Source organism: Chiloscyllium punctatum, chromosome 16 (genome assembly GCF_047496795.1).
Source record: "Chiloscyllium punctatum isolate Juve2018m chromosome 16, sChiPun1.3, whole genome shotgun sequence".
NCBI classification, from domain to species: domain Eukaryota; kingdom Metazoa; phylum Chordata; class Chondrichthyes; order Orectolobiformes; family Hemiscylliidae; genus Chiloscyllium; species Chiloscyllium punctatum.
Window position 1 is genome coordinate 49,198,141 of NC_092754.1, and position 20,143 is coordinate 49,218,283.

General features: G+C 40.4%; 1 gene segment (V, D, J or C); it reads right to left on the reverse strand.

The window, feature by feature from the left end:
* Nucleotides 1-1,486: 1,486 nt before the first annotated feature.
* Nucleotides 1,487-19,571, reverse strand: LOC140487183 (Ig heavy chain C region-like). The segment is given in 7 exon segments: nt 1,487-1,912; nt 2,367-2,675; nt 3,931-4,236; nt 7,326-7,631; nt 17,721-17,761; nt 18,974-19,292; nt 19,421-19,571. Coding segments are annotated over 7 exon segments (1,722 nt in total).
* Between the last annotated feature and the right edge of the window lie 572 nt (nt 19,572-20,143).

Genomic DNA, 20,143 nt, shown 5'->3' on the forward strand with positions numbered 1-20,143 from the left:
TGACAAGTGGGAAGACATTTTTCGGAATTTGTATCTGTGTTCATGCGTGTATGTCTGTACGCATTGTGCTGTATGAATGTAAATGTATTTGTGTGTTACCGTGTGTCTATGTTTCTCATGGTTATGTGTGAATACCCCTGTTCATTTGTGCAAATGATTTTCATTCGGTGTATGTGAGTTTTTGTATGAGCTTAGAGAGTGTTCAAGTGCCACTTGCATGTGTGGCTCTGTGTGAGTATGCATGTGTGACATCTTATCTATATGCACATTTGAGTGTGCACATAAATATGTGTCTTTAGGTGAGAGCTTGTATATGTGTCATTACGAGTGTATTTGTGATCATCTCTCTGTATCTGTTCTTATACCAGACTGCAATTTTTATTATTCTAATTTATTGTTCTAATTTTAATGGATTGCCCATAATTAGATCTGACCTTGGTGTTGTAGGAAACATTTCCCATCGTCATGGAGAGATAAGTGTTTTATGAGCAACACTTCTGTTGCAGTGATAGAATTTCTGTCTCTGAGAGAAAAGTCTTGAGTTCAAATCCCCACTGCCCCAGAGATAACATTTCTGAATATATTTATTAGAAAATGTCGACTTGTGTTCTGTATGTGAAACAAAATGATATCAGGTATTCGAATACCAGAATTGATCCCATGTGCTCCAGAAAACTGAGACAAACCTATGGAATACAAACCGGGACGATGCAAACACCAGTTTTGGATTATGGGAATCAATGTTAATCATTTGTTAACAGAGCCAAGCGTGTCCAACATGCTTCAAAGGTATTATTTTGCATGGAAATGTTAAATCTTTGGACAGTAAGCAAGACGCTGACTGTTCCTGTTAGTAACTGGGTTACATTGCAGAGGACATCTTCCATGAAAACTCTTCACAGGGAGCAAGAGGACAGACCATTCATCGTTCCCCTCCCCTCTGCTTCACGACAACTTATCTGTTGATTCTCTTTGGTGTGAAAGTGAAGATACATTCTGTCAACTCATGCGCTGGTGCAAGATCCCTGGCAGTTCCCCAGAAACAATTCAAACTGTTCTGCACTATTTATGATTGGTATGTTCCAATCAAATTTAATTTTTACGTGTCTTAAATTTACATTTCCAATTGGTGCAATGTGGCAGTTTAAAACTGACATGAATTTTGTAAGAGTGTCCAATCGGGGGAATCAAGAACACCAAGTTCAAAACTCGTGCTCTACCCTTGAGATAAAATGGACATTGTCAGATTTTGTCACAGAGGGATTTAGGATGGATAAGGTATTTGGCGGAATCCTGCAATGAGTGAGCTTTACTCTGTCTCTGACCCAGGGTGTATCTGAGCAGAGAACATTAACTGCACAAGACACTTGTCCAAGACCTGTTAATAATCCACTTTAACTACACAGATGGAATGGAAGTCAGGGTGGGAATCAATTAATTCAGTATTTAACTCACAACTGGAGCGAAAAAAAAACACTTCTATTACTTCTGTTGAATTATTAAATGCAACTTTGAGATTTTTATTGACATGAATTAACAGTGTCCATCAGTGCAAGCGAAATGTTTACAAAACTTGGTTTACCGCTGGATTTATCGACTGTTCTGTTGATGATCTTCAGTGGAATCGCTTCATGTCCCACCACACAGGAGTAAGAAGCACCGCTGGCCCACTCCTCCGCTGTAATGGATAACAGGCTGTACATGAAGAAGGAGATGTTGTCACTCTCCGCCATCACCTCAGTGTTCTTGTAGTTACTGGGATTCACCGGCTTGTCATTGTTTGTCCACTTGACGAAGATCTCTCGGGGGGAGAAACCTCTCACTAAACAGGTGAGGGAGAGAAACCTCTGAGCGGAGATTTCTTCTGTTGGTGGCAGGAGGACCGACACTGATGGCTCCAGCGGATTAATCACTGCAGAATATTTGAGACAAATATAAATCAACCAAAAAATGCTGAACCAATATCACAATTTCACTAAATATTAACATATGCCATGTTTAATTTGGGATTTATTCACTTCCGTTTACTAAAGGAGCAGAATGGTACACATTCTGTCCAGTAAAAAAAGTCGAGTTTAATGTGAAAGTTGCCTCCATGTTTCCAGCCCACAACAAGGACATTCTGTCCAACTGTCATTGCTGATGGTGACGTCACAACCCAGGCTTCTTCCCACTTTATCTGACTGAATCAGAATACAATATCCTTTGGTCCATCTTTTTCTTAATCAGCTACCTAGCTATCCTGCCTTCAGATGCATAATTAATACTCCCAATGGTGTTTGTTCATTACCAATCAAAGCCTGACATTGATGTAACTGGATCTGGATTACACATGGGATCCTTTGTGTTTTAATCTCACCGCTCACCTTTCTCCTTGTGGATGGAGTCTCTCAGCGGAGTCGGTAGATTCTGATGGTACACCACACATTCAAAAGTAACGCCACTCAGCCAGGCTTCAGTAGAAATGTCTAATTTGCTGATCACGCTGTCGGGATTCTGTCCAGGCTGGTCAGCAATCTCTGTTTTCAGAGGCTTCTTTTCTTGTTTCCAGGTCACGTTGACTCCAGAAGGAAAATTGGACACAATGCAGGTTAACGTCACCGTCGCCTCCAGTAAGACTTGTTCTACTGGCGGTGGGAGGATTTTAACGGTGTTAGGGTGGCACTCAGTATCTTCTATGAAACAAAAATCAAAGTCAATGAAAAATTCCCCTTTATGATACAAACAGCCAATCTTCAGATTACTTCTTCACAGGGTGAAGACACCACCTTCAAAATGGCAACTCCAACTATTGCTGAAACGATGCTTACTGTTGTTGATGTATTTTGATTTGTGAAAGCATTTGTGATTACCTATAACATACCCTGTGTAAGTACTCCTAAAGAACACTGGCTTTGTAACAAGTGAAACCTGAAAAAAAATAAAATAATCGAAGATACCATCATGTAACCCATGGAATTACCTTTCTTTCACAGTCTGTCTCTCACTTAACACCATCTATAGATACTTGTGACAAGAGTAATCTCAATATAATGAGTTCATTTCCATGTTCATAATCCTTAGGTGCAAATGCTGCTGGTCATGCTGACTGCCAAATCACATCCTACATTTTAGACAAATGATAATAAATAATAATTATTCTCTTTGCAGAGTTCTAAAGTGTTACAGGAGCGGTGAACAGCCATGGAAATTCTGTTCATTATATTTAACGTGATCAAAAATACTTTGCGTTATTGGTGTGATGTCATTCTCTAATTTATGTCATTGTTCCTCGTGAGCTGTGTTTGGAGTAGATCGGAAAACAAGACATTGAGTACAGCATTAGATATCGAGAAGGACACCCATCTCCTTAAATCTTTCCCTCCATTCAGTTTGTTCGTAACTGGTCTGTACTTTCACTTTATTTACTAAGGTACGTTTTTTAATTTCTTCATAGAGCAGGGGAGAAAAAAACAAACAAAAGGGTCTTAAATTAATCTACAAACAGTGCCCCTTTGACCCTGAGACTGTGCCCTTGGGTCCTAGTCTGGCCTACCAGTCAAAACATCTATTCCACGTTCACTCGACCTCAGTCTCTCAGTATTTTCTATGTTTCAATCAGATATCTCTCCAATATCCCCCCTCCACCCCCAAACTTATCCTTGAAGCGGCCCTCTGAACGCCTCTCCCAGCATGGTCAGGCAATAAACTATTTAACAAAGCTCACTGTCTATATATCTATCTTCAACAGAGAGGAAACATGCTATTCTGACTTGCCAAAATGTTGAGTGATGAGTGATGCTAATGTAACATTCAAACTGAAATGCGATATGTGGCATGTTGGGAAACGAGAAGCTGTACTGTACTGTTTACTACGCCTGATAAATGAGCGTGTTTGATTCACATCTGAGTTCAGAATGATTTGTAGCTCTCTCAGTGTGTGTCTCTTACCCTGGAGTGCGGTGATGTTTTTACTTTGAATGTTCTCTCCATGAGTGACCTGGCAGGTATAGACTGCGCTGTTGAACCATTCACCATAAGGGACCATCAGCCGACTTGTCACTGAGAAGTTCCCATTTGCCTCACACACGGGAGACGTGAAGAAGCCAGAATCCAAGGGTCGGCCATTTTTCAACCAACTCACGGAGATTGACTTCGGATGGAAATCGATGATTGAACAGACGACGGTTGCAAACTTGCTGCTTGCGATTTCTTCACTGGAGCTCACAGTTAGGAGAAGAGTTGGTGGGAGAATACCTAGATCATTAGGAAACACATCGCATAAATTATCTGACGAATTTCAGAACAAATACAATCAGTTCTCATATATCAAGGTTTCTTGTGGTTAATGCATACAAGAATCATAATTGTGCAGAGTGCTGGAGAAGCTGGGATCCACACAGAAAGATCAGCAGGACAATGTGAAAAGCTAAAATTATAGGACACAGCAAGGGAGTCAAGGAGGCAGAGAAACTATAGGCCGGTAACATCAAAAGGGAGATAGCAATGTTGGATGGTATTCGTTTTAATGACAGAGTCTGATGAACAAGGCAGACAAATTACTGGCATAAATGAGGAAATGATGCGGTTGCTATCACAGAGACATATTGAGAGCGGGGCAGGAGTGGGCTATTCAACATTCCAGGATTTAGTGCCTTCAGGCGAGACAGGGAAAGATGGAAAAGGATGAGGGCTGGGGGTGTGCAGTGCAGAATGTTGCTTCTGTCGCAATTCTGACAAGAGTATTTTAGGCTTTAAAGAGAAATGAAACCATGGATACCTCCTCGAACAAAGGCAAATGGACAGTACTTCAAAACCAAAATACAGCAAACATAACTACTGGGAGAGCACGATAGACCTTACTATAGGTCCAAAAGAGCAAGTGAACATACATGGGCAAATTTCAGAGAAATGTAAATTAAATAGGGGAATGAGAAAAGAGGTTTTTAACTTCCTCAGCATAGGCTTGGATATAATTTTGTCAAAAATTTAGAGGGAGCAGAATTCTGAAAATGCCCCCAGGAGAATATTTTAACAAAGTATGTGTTTAATACTGAGAATTTTAATCCAGACCTTGCAAGAGAGGGGTGAATCTGGACTTAACTTTAGGGAATGAAGTCGACCCAGTGGGTAAAACCTCAATGGTGGAGCACTTTGCAGACAGTGATCGTAAATCAGTTGGATTTCAGATTGTACTGCAAAGGAATAGAAATTGGCCCAAAGTTCTGAAAAAGGGAAGGACAATTTTAGTAAGATCAGGTAATGACTTGACCAGAGTGGACTGGAAGCTGACACTTATTGGTAAATCTGAGTCAGAGCAGTGTGACACATTTAAGAGAGAGATAAGAAAATCACAGGGAGGACATTTCCCAGGAAGCCACTGAGTGGGACCAAGAATGCAGTGGGCTCTGGACACCAAAGGGCATGGAGGGGGAGATAAAGAGAAACAAGGCAGGCTTCCGGTCTATACAGAAATCTCAAAACCATAGGAATTAGTATGGAGTACAGAATGTGCAAGGGGGAGTTTAAAAGATAGAGGAATTAGAAGAGCAAAAGGGACCATGAGAAAATAATAGCAGTCAAAATAAAGGAAAATATTTTTAAAAGTTACGTGCTCATTCATAATAAAAGAATTATTCAGGAAACAGTAACGCTCATTAAGTGTATTATTGGAGTGGAGCCGGAGGATTAGGTTGTGGTCAAAACGAACGTGTCGTGCCAGTGTTCAGTCGTAAGAGGGACAATGTGGGGACGAAAACATGGAGGGGTGTTGCGATGAGGTTTTCCGAAATTAGGACACATGACGTGATGTTCTGTGTTGTCTTGCTGAATGAAAAGTGGTTATATTTCCAGGGCAGATGAAAGGTATACCGAGCTGTTGAGCGATGCAAAGGATGAAATAGTTGGGTCGCTGACAATAATTTAGAATTCCTGTCTGGCCACAGCAGTTGTGCCAAGTGAGTGTAGATCAGCCAACGTTGCACTGTCATGCAGGACGAAGGAAGGTATAAATAATGAAAACACAGATCTGTCAAGCTCATCTCAGTGGTAGGGAAACTATTGAGAAGTGAAATTAGTCTTCATTTGGAAGATAAATCAACAATTTTCAGCAGGGTTTTATTGAGAGGAAGTCATGTGTAAGAATTTGATAGTAGTTTTCAGAGAGATAACTCAATGTCCAGATGATAGAAATAATCAGAGCCAATGGGATCGGAGTTAATTTGACAGATTGGATCGAGAACTGGCTGAGTGGTGGGAGCAGGGCATAATAGTCATCGGGTGTCTGCGTGACTGGAAATCTATGTCTCCTGGTGCTCTGTAGGGATTGGTTTGATTTCCTTGTTATTTCTCTTACATACTAATGATTAAGACTCAAATTTAGGAGGATTAACCAGTGAATTCACAGATGAAATGAAAACTGTCATGTTGGTAAGTCATGAGCATAATGGCTTTAGATTGCAGGAGGATATAAAAGGGTTGGTTGTATGTGAAGAGAAGTTGCAAATGGAAATTATTCTGCATAAATGTAAGGTGATGTAATTCGGCAGAAGAATCTGTGAGGTATGATGTTTTGAATGGTAGAACCCTGGAAAGGCCTGAAGATCTTTGGTGCATGTACCCACCGATCCCCTATCGTACTGTGTCGTCTGGATAAAGAGGCTAAGAAGGTGAGAGGATATTTTCTTTTATGAGCCGAGACATTGACAATGAAGAGTAGGGAGATGATACTGGAACTTAATAGAACACTGGTTAGGCCATACTGAAGCATTGTATGCATGTTATCGAAGGAATGTGATTACACTGAAGGCAGTATTGATGAGATTTGCCAGGATCTTGCCTGGGTTGGAGGGTTTTAGTTATGAAACTAGTTTAGATAGACAGGGGTTTTCCTTGGAGCAGAGGAGAATTAGGGAGAAGATTATCATGATGTCTAGAATTATTTTAGGCAATTACAGGGTAAACTGGATGAAACCTTTCCCCTTGATGGAGAGAGAAGGTAAGGCCAGGAGCTTCCAAGTGGATCTCAGGGGAAAACAAAATCAAACAGAGGGTGGTGTTAGCCTGGAGCTCAGCACCTATAAGTCATGTAGAGACTGAGCCCCTCATAATAGGTATGAAGTATTGCGATGCATCCTTGCAAGGGCAAGTCACACAAGGCAATGGATCAGGTGCTGGCACATGAGACTGGAATAGTTAGGTGGCTGTTATTGATAGGCGTGAACTGGATGGATCAAAGGGCGTTGTTCCTGTGCTGTATAAGGTGATACTGTGAAAACGGTTATAAATAATGCCTTCTTCATATTAATCCCAGATGCTCTGTTTATCTCAGTTCCCACAACACATACCTGGACATGGCATTTCTTTGATGTTGTGTGACCCGCTGTGTTGAACCTCACAGTAGATTTTGCTGGGGCAATCTGCCGCTGACTCGGGCAGGGTTAACTGGCTGCTCAGGGTATAGGTTCCCTTCTTGTTTCTCACTGATGGGTAAGTCTTAAATCCAGTCGTGATTAACTCCCCACCTTTCTTCCAGGTTACCTTGGTGACGTCAGGGGAATAATCCATCGCCAAACAACCAAAGGTCGCAGAACCGGTGTCGTGCTCCTGACAGGAGGAGACCAGGCCATAAAGCGTGGGGGGAGACGGTGTCTCTACAATAGAATGACCAATTGAGCATGTTAGTTTCTGGTTTCTGTTCATTTGACCTTATCAGTTACTCAAATGTATCCTCAGCTGTAAACGTTTGCCAGTATGCTCCCACTGAGTCTACAGCGTAACTGGAGTTTATTTTTGTTTCCTACCAGTTGCTGATCATGATAATTGGTTCCTTCTTTAGAAACATGCCCTCGACCTTGACCATTGCCATATAATTTAGGAAGAAGAACATCCTGATCCCACCCCAGTAACTTTGAAGATCTCAACAACTGACACTTTCACTGGATTGCTGTGAAGAGCAAAGAAGTTTCACAAAATACAAACCAAGGAAATGCAGATTCATCGAAATTCTACAGTGTGTGCAAACAGGCCATTTGGCCCAACAAGTCCACACCCACCCTCTGAAAAGTAACCCATCCAGACCTATTCCCCTACCCTATTATGCTACAGTTAACCCTGACTAATGCACCTAACCTCCCAATCACTGAACACAACATTTGCAATTCCCCCAGCTTGCACATCTTTGGACTGTGGGAGGAAATGCACACAGACATGGGGAGAAAGTGCCAACTCCACGCAGTCACCCGAGGCTGGAATGGAACCCGAGTCCCTAGCACTGTGAGGCAGCAGCGCTAACCACGGAACCAGCGTGCTGTCCCACTAGGTACCATGCTGCTGGAAATACCCAACCGCTGGTAGTACCCCCGGAGAGAAATCAGAGTGAATCATAGAACATAGAACATTACAGTGCAATACAGGCCCTTCGGCCCTCGATGTCGCACCACCCTGTCATACTAATCTGAAGCCTATCCCACCTACACTATTCCATGTACGTCTGTATGCCTAGGTAAAAACAATGACTACAGATGCTGGAAATCCGATTCTGGATTAGTGGTGCTGGAAGAGCACAGCAGTTCAGGCAGCATCCAAGCCTGTCCAATGATGACTTAATCTTGGCGAATCTACTACCGTTGCAGGCAAAGCATTCCATTCCCTTACTACTCAATGACTAAAGAAACTACCTCTGACATCTGTCTTATACCTATCTCCCCTCACTTTAAAGTTGTGTCCCCTCGTGTTTGCTGTCCCCATACTTGGAAATCAGGTCCAGTGAGCCTTCCTCACTTATCAATTCAAGGCAGAATGTTCTCTGGGAGGAAGGTCACTGCAGCAGGAGCTGAGGTCTGGGACTAGGAGGATGGCTGTCACGGCTGAACTCCTGCCAATTGTCTGGAAGTTGAAACATCTCATTTACAATTATCTGAATTCTGGAGGCCTCTGAAAAATGGAGGACCATTAAGGTTCAGAGACTTTGGAGTGTTACAGCTGAGTATTTACGTAAATATGATTTGAGAAATGAACTGGTAATCTTTAACTTTAATCACTATCAAATTGACACGCAGTTCACCACCAAACCTCATCTTTCAGACTAACCACTGCACTTACTCTGTCTAGACCTAAATTTCCACTCACTATGACAAACCCTACCCTGCTATACACCCATTCATGCCCGGAACACACAACCCCTATCACACAAAACACATCCAAGGCAATCCATATTGGTAGTATAGCTGAGAAGAGAGATCTCGGTGTCCATGTACATAGATCCCTAAAAGTTGCCAGCCAGTTTGATAAGAGTTATTTAGAAGGCATACTTTCTGTTGGCTTTCATCAATAGAGGGACTGAGTTTCAGAACCACGAGGTTAGGCTGCAGCTGTACAAAACTCTGGTGTGGCCGCACTTGGGAGTATTGTGTACTGTTCTGGTCACCACATTATAGAGAGAATGTGGAAGCTTTGGAAGAGATCAGAGGAGGTTTACCAGGATGTTGTCTGGTATGGAGGGAAGGTTTAATGAGGAAAGGATGAGGGTCTTGAGGCTGTTTTTGTTTGAGAGAAGAAGGTTGAGAGGTGACTTAATTGAGACATAAAAGATAAACAGAGGGTGGACAGTGAAAGTCTTTTTCCTTGAATAGTGATGGCTAGCAGGAGAGGACATAGATGATAGATGTCAGAGGTTGTTTCTTTACTCAGAGAGGAGTAGGGGCATGGAGCGCACTGCCTGCAACAATAGTACACTCGCCAACTTTAAGGGCATTAAAGGTCATTGGATAAATATATGGATGAAAATGGAATAGTGTAGGACAGACAGGCTTCAGATTGGTTCCACAGGTCAGCACAACATCGAGGGCTGAAGGGCCTGTACTGCACTGTAATGTTCTATATTCTATATTCCAGATGGACATATGATCTCAATTCCTTTCACTCATTTACACTCCTGCCGCCCTGCACCTGCCCCATGGTGAATCTGGCCCTGACTGGACCTGGCACCATCATTTTCACAACCTCAGACAAAAGCCCACTACCCAAGACATGAACTCAGCCCTTGGTCACTGACCTCTCATCTTACCCAAGTCAACCTGTGCACATTGCATCCTAGCTCCTTTCGCATCTGTGCTTTACAACCTACCATTTTGCCAGACTCCGAGCTTTGCATTTTGACAACACGTCCACCTGTCACTTCATTACAGTGACCTTCCACCCCGAAACATCCTGGCACTCTGCCCACCTCTACACTAACCAGCCTGGCATCCTGCCCACCTCTCCATAAACCTGTCTGGCAAAGACAGACCTCCTGCATTTCAGCTCAAACTACCCCTCACCTACCAAGCACAATTCGAACAAATTATCCTGTGACCATTACCATTTACCTTGATGCCACCTTGCCAGACAGAGTGCATGCAAGCTTACCCAGCAGCCAGCCAACACCTCACAGCCTACCAGCCCAAACTCTCCCATATTCCCAATCTAGCCCCTCACTTGCTCACCACCTTCCAACTTTGAGCCTACTCCACCATAAAGTCAGTGAATCATAAAGTCATACAGCACAGAAACAGTTCCTTTGGTCCAGCTCATCCATGCTGACCAGAGTTCCCAAATTAAACTAATTCCACTTGCCTGCCTTTGGCCCATATCCATCCAGACCTATCCTGTTCCTGTAGCTGTTCAAATGTCTTCTAAATGTTGGACCTAGCTCTGCATTTACCACTTCCTCTGGCAGTTCATTCCAATGTTTTGGACAGTTACAACATGAAGCCCTAACTTCTGCACTCAGTGCTCTGACCAACGAACGTACATGTGCAAAACACCTTCAACACACTAGGAACTTGAGACAACGCTTTCAAGAATCTATGAGTCTGAACCCTCAGGTTCCTCAGTGTTCAACATCACTATCCAGTGCCCTACCATTAACTCTGTAAGACTCTATGAGTCTGGACCCTCAAGGCCCTGTGTTTAAACGTCACTATCCAGTGACCTGATTTATCTTCTTAAAAAGCAACACGTCATGTTCATTTAAATTAAACTCCATCTGCCACTCCTCAGCCCACTGGCCCAGCTGATCAAGATCTCATTGTACGTTTAGATAACTTTCACTGCCAATTATACCACCAATGTTGGCATTACATGCAAACTTACAAACCTACAAACCAGGTCCCATTCAATGTTTTCATGGCTTTCAACCAATATTGTAGCCTGTTTCCCTTTCTCCCACATATCTGTAGCATTTTTTTAAGGATTGAAGGAATCTATCTCCTTATTGAAATCATTTAATGTTTTGTCCTCAATCAATTTCTGTGGTGGAGAATTCCAAAGGTTCACCATTCTTTTGCTGAATAGTGAACAATCAGGTTCAATGTTATCGAGTGTTGGGAAGATTGGTGAGCAGCAAGATTAGTGATGATCCCATGAATGGAATAGCCTTCTAGAGGGGCCAAGGTGCCTTCTTCAGCTTCCATTTTGCATGCTGTCATGTCCCTTCGGCAGCATGTTCCAAAATTGTGATCCTTGAGGATAAGGGCGCACATGCATGTAACTGCTTCTCCTGAAAGCTTTCCTCCAAATCAGACTTCAACTTGACTCTCAACTATTTCCCTGCCTGTTTCCTCTTCCTCAATCACAGCCATGAGACTCACTTCCTACCAGCGCTGTGAATGTGCTAATACCACACAAACTTCAGCAATTCAAATAGACTGATGACAACTGGTTTCTCAAGGCGATATAAAAAGTCTGACACTTCCACACCGGTCTAGAGATTCAAACAACTTACTGGAAGAATTGTAAATTATTTGAGGCACTTGTGTGTCTACACAAGATGACATGGTTTCCTTTTGTGTGATTTGACTGTGTTTTCACTGAAGGAACAGAGCTATTTCTTAATCATATAATAGGAATCAAGCATCCCTCATTTTTAGCAAGGCAATCACACATTATATTTCTTTATTCCAGGCAAGTATAGTGTTAAATTAATGAAATATGATGATTGGGATGTTTCAATTGGAAATAGTCAGAGATTTAAAGTTTACTTTCATGAGCAATTAATTCCAGCCTCATTGTTTCACAGTACTCACAGGAATGTCTTTCAGAAATGGTGTCTCCCTTTGTTTATTGAATCAGTAAATCTGGGATAGTTTTTGCTTGTTTATCAAAGGTGTTGAAGAGTTTTAGCCAAAGGGAGACCTGCGGATTTGGCTCACAGATGCTCCATGATCTAAGTAAGTGGTGGAACAGCTTGAGGGGCTGAGTGCCCTCCTCTTGCTCCTACCTTCCTATCATTGTGTCATTCATTAAGCTAGCACTGGCGGTGAACACTTTTTATTAAAATATTTCAACAAATTAATTGTTTCACACTTGCTTTAAAAAAAATTCTGTTGATTATTTGGAACGAGATCATTGACATTCTATATTTGAGTGATCAAAATAACTTCCACCCAATTACAGCAGCCACTGCACTCTGGAGTGTGTTGTTACTTCATAATAGTTTCTTGTGAAACTCCAGCTCGAGATCAGGGCACTCAAATTCAATGATTCTCTGATATTTAATATCTCTGAACATTCGCAATTTGTTCAAATGCATCTTTTCTCTGAAGAACGTGTTTAATCAAACAGAACTTTTTTCAATGAAACAACAAACTTTAAATGCTAGAAAACCAAAATAAAAGACAGAAATTTCTGAAGAAACTCAGCAGGTCTAGCAGCTCCTGTAGAGAGAAGGCAAGGTTAACCTTTCGCATCCAGAGACCCCCTCTTCACCAAATTGTTTTCATGTTTTTGGCACAAGAGCTCACACCTGTTGAGATAAACAGTGATTACGTTGGCTTGACTCCTGTTGGAAAAAGGATTCTTAGCAGAGGTACTGGATGGTCGGAGATAGCAATTGAAGACCAATTGAAAAGCTATCACCATCTGCTGCAAGTGTTGGATTCAGCGGAACCCCCACCGTACTGAACAATCAAATTCAGCCACAGCACTGGTTTAATATAAAGTGAGCACTTACTCCATTAACACCATCTTGTGCCCAAACGCTTGTGAACAAATATTGATCTGGAAAAAGCTGCTAATTGCCAAACTTCTGTTTAATATCTAAGAGACACAAGTCAGGACAGCGATTGAATAGATTTCACTGGCCTCTGAGTGGAATTCCAATAAACACCCAAACATCTCAATCTGCTTTCTTGCACTGAAGTAACCTGATAAGAGATGGTGTTATATACCTCTCTAACAGGTTGTAAGTGAACACAGGCCACCTGGCACAGAATCAGGAACACTACCACAACATCACAACAGACCTGAACACAATGAGCTCAACACTATCACAGAGAACACAGCCCACCTGTTTTGACAGTACATAAACCATGTTAGTTATTAACACCTTCCAACAACCAGGAATTGTTCCAGAATGTTTGTACAATGAAAGTAACACTTCAACATTTATCCAAGAATACTTTGATAGCAGCTCCAAATTGTTCAAACTCTATGGGAACTATAGAGGAATAAAACTAGGAATTGTATTGCCATCAATTCACTGTCACTGGATTCCAACCTCGAACTCCCTTCCTCTTTCCCCTGTGAATGTTGCTGCACCAGATGGTCTACTTAGTCTGAAAAAGATTAAAATGTTTTGAAGTGTAATATGACCGTTGCCAGTGACATTAAAAGCTGATAATAGGTTTTCAGATAATAAGATGCAAAAAAATTCTGATTCTATATTGTGCCACGAAATGTGTCCTGCATAACTGAGGCACAAAGAAAGTATACAGCATATTTCCATCTGCCTCGCTCAATCAAATATCTCTTGTTGCCAACAACCAATTTCAAAACTCTTGCTGTCTGCCTTTTGTTCCTGAAACGTTCGTTCTGATTGGAACAACATGGTCAGGGCTCTCAATTCTGAGGCACCTAATCGAATATTGTATTTCTGGCCGATAAAAATGGTTTTGAAGCGCGAGATGAAATTGAACTGTCTGAGATTCAGGTATCCGAACTGGACAATTTACAAATGGTCAGGACCGTTGACAAGTTAGTCAGAGATAGCACTGAAACAAACTGTACAACAGACTTAATCCTAGAGGATACATTGCTCAACTCCTCACGTCAAATATATTCACTGTACTTGAACATTCATCAGAGGAACTAACCAGTGGATTAATGTGAACGAGCATGTGTTCACAATGAACATAAATAACCACTGAGTTAATAAACATAATAAGTCATTGTATTTAATAAAATGATTGAGGTGGGAAATATCGCCAATTAAAGCACAGATCCGGAGGCAATGGGTTATTCTCTAAATTATTTTTACATATTCTTAAAACGTTCCTTGAACTGTGGAGATTTTGCATGCACTGCATAAAGTCAATACTGCATTCCAGTGTGGAAAGCATTTCTGTTGAAGGAATCAGGGCAAGGTCATTTTCTTGTTTACTGCTTTTAATGAACGAAAATGTTTAAAAAGGTATGAATTGAAAACATGCTTCTGTCTGGAGTTGCCCGCTTTAACGGATGTCTAAGTAAATGTGGGCACTGCTGCCTTACAGATCCAGGTACCCAGGCTCGGTTCCAGCCTTGGGTGACTGCCTATGTGGAGTTTACACAATCTCCCCTGTGTCTGTGTGGATTTCCTCCCACAATCCAAAGATGTGCATGTCAGGTGAACTGGTCATGCTATATTGTCCATAGTGTTAGGTGCATTAGTCAGGGGTAAATATAGGGTAGGGGAATGGGTCTGGGTGGGTTACTCTTCAGACAGTCGGTGTGGACTTGTTGGGCCAAATGGCCCGATACATACTGCAGGAAATCTAATCTAAACAATTGTCACACTTAACAAATGTGAGCAGATTCCTTCAGATCGCTACATTGCAATAAATCGGTCAAGTGTATTAATTAAAATAAATATTACTCTATTTTCAGTGTCTGAATAAACAATGTGCTCCGTTATCCTCTAGTTCATGTCTTCTGCAAATTTGTGAACTCTGCATACGTCTGAACACATCGATGTAAAATGAATTCTCTGCGCTTGCAGCAAGTACTCCCATGGTTTTAAGAGTAGAGTTCCTACAGTATGGAAACAGACCATTTGGCCCAACACTGAACAGTAAGTAGCCCAACCAGACCCATTCCCCATAATTTATATTTACCCCTGACTAATGCACTCTAACCTAGACATCCCTGAACACTACGGCTGTGCTAAATTGCACAAATCACCTGACCTGCCCATCTTCTGGACTGTGGTAGGAAACCAGAGCGCCCGAAGGAAACCCACGCAGACACAGGGAGAATTTGCAAACTCTATACAGGCAGTCACCAGAGGGTGAAATCGAATTTGGGATCCTGGCGCTGTGAGGCAGCAGTGCCAACCACTGAGCCACCATGCTGCCCTGCGAGTTCATGAGTGAATTATTTTAATTAATTCAAAATTTGTCCTTGGTCACATAATTCACTATAGCAGTTGTTTCCGAAAGAATGACTCTTCAGTTGATTTTTTTTTGTAAAATGTAACTATTTATTTAAAATGCACAGATTGGGAACACATAAAGCACTGTGCAGATTAAATAATTCAGTTAATGTTTTATTTTTATCCTGCAAATCTAATTTAATCAGGGACATAACAATGAATCAACTCAAGTTACGTATGAAACTGATCAAAGCAGTGAAACTGATCTGTTCTTCATAGAATTGAGCAGAATTTCCAAATGGTCTTTGCCAATGATCTTTTCCAGTCAGAAAAATATGTATGTAGTGTACAGCGGAATTGAAAGGTGTTTCTTGATCAATTATAACACAGTCATGGCATTTTTGCTCAAGAGCAAGAACTGTTAGAACATTAGACTTTTGAAATGCTATTTATATTTCTCTATGACTTGTAAACTGTTTAAAGACAGACCTTGTGATTGAACTAGATAGTGGAGTTCTGAATTTGGATTGGAAAGCATGGATTAGATTAATCGTTAATTATTACTTTTAAGTAAAAATGGTGCCCGAAGGTATCTGTTTTCCCTTCATTTCTAAAACCTTTGTGATTTGCCTTTCACTTAATAATAGGCTTTATGAAATTTCAACTCGCATGCTGATTGCATTGAATGAGGAACCTGGAGCGGTTCACTGTCACCAACCGTGTTAACATTGCAAAAACAATGTCGAAACCAGAAATGGTTTCCCAAATATAACACATTTAATGTTACCCAAGTACAATCCTTCCTCAACAGATGAACGATCACCAGATCACAACACGGTGTGTTTGCAGCAGAACTGGCTCTGCAAACATTTTCAACAGAACCAAGAACATGCTGTAACCTCACACAAAAAAAAACAAATTGAAGTCTAACAAAGCTGCTCAGAATCCAGCAAACTAATGATTAAATTGAATAGAAATAACAAGTCATAACAGCAACCTTGTTTGTGAGGGGACTTAACACTTCAAGCTGTAACGTTTCTGGCAACAGTTCAATTTATTTCCAACCTGCACACCCTTCTTGATCATGACAATCCTGTGCAGCACACAGTAGAGCGATTGAAGGCATATATTGATTAATCACTTCATGGTCAAAACAAAATTACTGAATGGACAAATATTACCACATTATAATTTGAAGTTAGTTTCAATTACATAATCTGTTCAATTCTGCAGTTTCAGATTTTAGTCCCAAATTTTATTTTGAATAAGGCTACTCAAAACAAAATTCAGTTAGTTTACAATTAGAACTGAGTTCTTTTTTTTAAAAATTCAATGCATTAAAAACTTATTTTTTCCATTTCTCACACTTCCAGGTTTCTGCCTTAAGTTGGTTTTCCGACCGTTACAAATGGATGTAATGTTTTCAATCAAGCAGAGAAAAATGTGTCATATAAGTTGAACAAATGCAGAAATGATTCATGAAAAACAATAGAACTTCACAAATATTGGTAATGAATAGTAATCCAGAGAGACAATCTCCTCACCAGAAAGAAAACACCAATTACAGAAAGCATGAAAACGCTGATCAATTCCACAAACTGAATAAGAATTCAGTCAACTCAACTCAACAGAATCAAGGAAAATAAAATCAGAATCCAATCAACTCAAAACAACAGATTTGAATGAAACATAATCAGAATCCAACCAATTCAATTCAACAGAATCAAATAAAACAATTTCAAAAACCAATCAACACACTTCAACAAAACCAAGTAAAAACAAAGCCAAAATCCAATCAACTCAATTCAACAGAATCAAGTAAAACAAACTCAGAATCTAATCAACAAATTGCAATATCGCACCACAAGAAAAGTTTATGACGGTTTCTAACCTGCTTGTCATCAACAAAATAAATGAGAAAATATAATCATGGTAAGAACATATATTCAAGAAATGAATAATGATGTTTTAGCATATTTTAATCATGTTTGGTAATATCTCAAACATCTTTGAATTCTTAGCGTTTGTTGTTGACAATAAAACTCACAGTGAGGGTGTCACTGACATTAAACATTATTTATAGCTGACTGTTTAAGAGACATTAGTGTTTCAAGTAACCCAGCCACACAGAATGCCCATCTGACCAAAAAAAAGAGATACACGGAGCAACTGACTCCATCATCACCATTTTAGCTATTTGCTGAGCCTTAACTGAAGTCTATAATCAGTCTGAACAAAAATCAATCCGAACCAAACCAAACTCAGCACAGAATCTGAGTTTCATTTAATTCAGAAATTAGTCACATGAATAGAAAGTTTTTAAAAAGTCACTAAGAAAGTTCATAGTTCTTACCTGAAGTCACTGTCACCATGGTCCCTTGGCCCCAGTAATCAAGATAGTCACAGTGTTACATTCTCTGGACTGGGTCACACAATAACTTGCTCTGCATAAAACAAATCAAAAATCTACTATCATTTTAAATTTTCAGAACCACAGGCAAAATAAAGTCACGATAGATCTTCATCACATAATTGCGCTAGTGAATTCTGATCATTCTTGATAAATTTTAATACTGTTTTATACTTCACAGAGTAACACATGAGCTGATTCTCAAAATCCCCAAATGGTGTATTGATAATTACCCAACACTTTTACAAATTAAATAGTGATACTGGCATTAAACCCCACAGAACTAATACTGCACTGCAAGTTAAGATGGTTTGTAGAAGTAATCACTGACTAGTTTCAAACAATCGAGGCTGAATAGGTTTTTGTATTGACCATAATTGCAGTGTCATTCCAGTTATATCACTGTGAGACACGTTGTGTCAAATACTATGACAGACTGTAAACTGTAAAGTGCAGATAATTTCTTCACTTCCTGGAAAGCAGTGATTCAGACTCGTCTAAAAATGATTTGGTGCATTATTTCAGCTATTGCGATTCATTGTATTTTGAAAGCTTGGAATACTTTTCCAGGTTTGGTCTGCATTTAACTTGACAATCAACACGAAGATGGTAGAAAAAAATTATACATTTGTACAAACTAGCACGACTGGATTGTGTTTAAGTTGCATCTCACATTATTTCTCGCTCCTGCCATGGTAGAAATCACCAATTTGAGATAATCACTTGTCAGTAGTTATTGTATGAGGATGTCGCTGTGCACAACACTGTGACCCACTGTAGTATCACAATGATGTAGACCAGTACACTCATTCTCTGTTCTTTACTCTAGGTCTCAATTTTCATTTCAAAGAGCCATTTAGTATTGATCATGTTTAGAATTAATGCCATAGTTGACATAACAATTAGCAGTGATTTCCTGAGCTGTTAGATATATTAAAACTAACATTTTGTCCGAGCATTTAATTGATGGAAGTGTTAGCAGTACATACGACATGCCCAAAACATTGTCCCATTGTGTCACCAGTTTGCTAGTTTTAATGGTACATTTCCTCTTTGATAGTTTTGTAAGAGGCAGCCTGAGGTCTGCTTCAGATCGCAGTTGGTATAATTGTATTTAAAACTCGCACTGACCGTCAGCTTATGATGGAATTGACAAAATGTTCCCTCGAGCTGTTTTTGAACGGGTCCAGCCCTGGTTCCTCTCGCTGTGGTCTCTTGCACAGTAATAGATGGCGGTGTCTTCAATCTTCAGGTTCCCCATGTCCAACGCGAAAATGTTGTTTGAATTGTCTTTGGACGCAGTAAATCGATTCTTAATCGCTGGTGCATAGTTACTGCTGGATGAACTATAGTACCGAAGCAACCACTCCAGACCCTGTCCGGGAACCTGTCGGACCCAGTACATGTTGTAGCTGCTAAGAGCGAAGCCGCTGGTTTTACAGGTCAGTTTCAGGCTGCCTGCGGGACGGCCAGTCTCTGCCTCTGGCTGGGTCAACACAATCTCCGACTGGACACCTTTAAAAAAGAAAACAAATAAACCATGAGCATTAATGCTGATGAAATGATGGCTGAGTCTTTTACATTCCTGTGGTAGACTAACATTGAGACAGTAACAAAGACAGACTTGAACAAAAAACACTCACATGATAAGAAAGTAAGGAATAAACTGAGAAAAATTGTCGACACAATCATTCTGATAACTTGTGGGAAGCGGTTCTGTCAAGATCTTTCTAAACAGAGCCGACCCAGGAGTGTTGAATTACGGTCTAGTGCCCAGGATTTATATGGCCATCGGAAAGGGCAGGCTTACAGCTTCCGCCTGTTGGTTTCCTGCTGAAGGCTCAGACTGGATCCTGGTGTCAGCTTGTACAGACCGAACACATGGGATCATGTATTTACGAGGTTACGCTGAAACATGGACATATACACATCTTGGGATATTTATTTTGCTGAATAGCTTCTTTGGGAGTGTTTTTATTTAAATGGTGGAAGTAAAATTGAGTAGCTTCAGGTCTGTTTCACATGATAGTTGCAAGTATTTTGTTTCAAAAAAAAACAAATTCATTCGGATGTTAGCTCCCTTTATTTCTACATTCATTCACAAGCAGATAAAACTAAAATCAAAGTTCAAACATATTAACAGCTAGTAAAACAATTGAGCTTGTTTTCCCAGGACACTGCCAGTCTCTGTCCCAATACAAAATAACATGTAATTCATACTAAACATTTCAAAATTCAATTTAGACAACTGAACACAGAGCTTGTCCAAAGTGATTATATTTAGAATATTCAATTAGAAGTTAACTACCTTTAATTCTACATTCCACCACAAGCAGATAAAGCTAAAAAGAACTTCAATAATATTA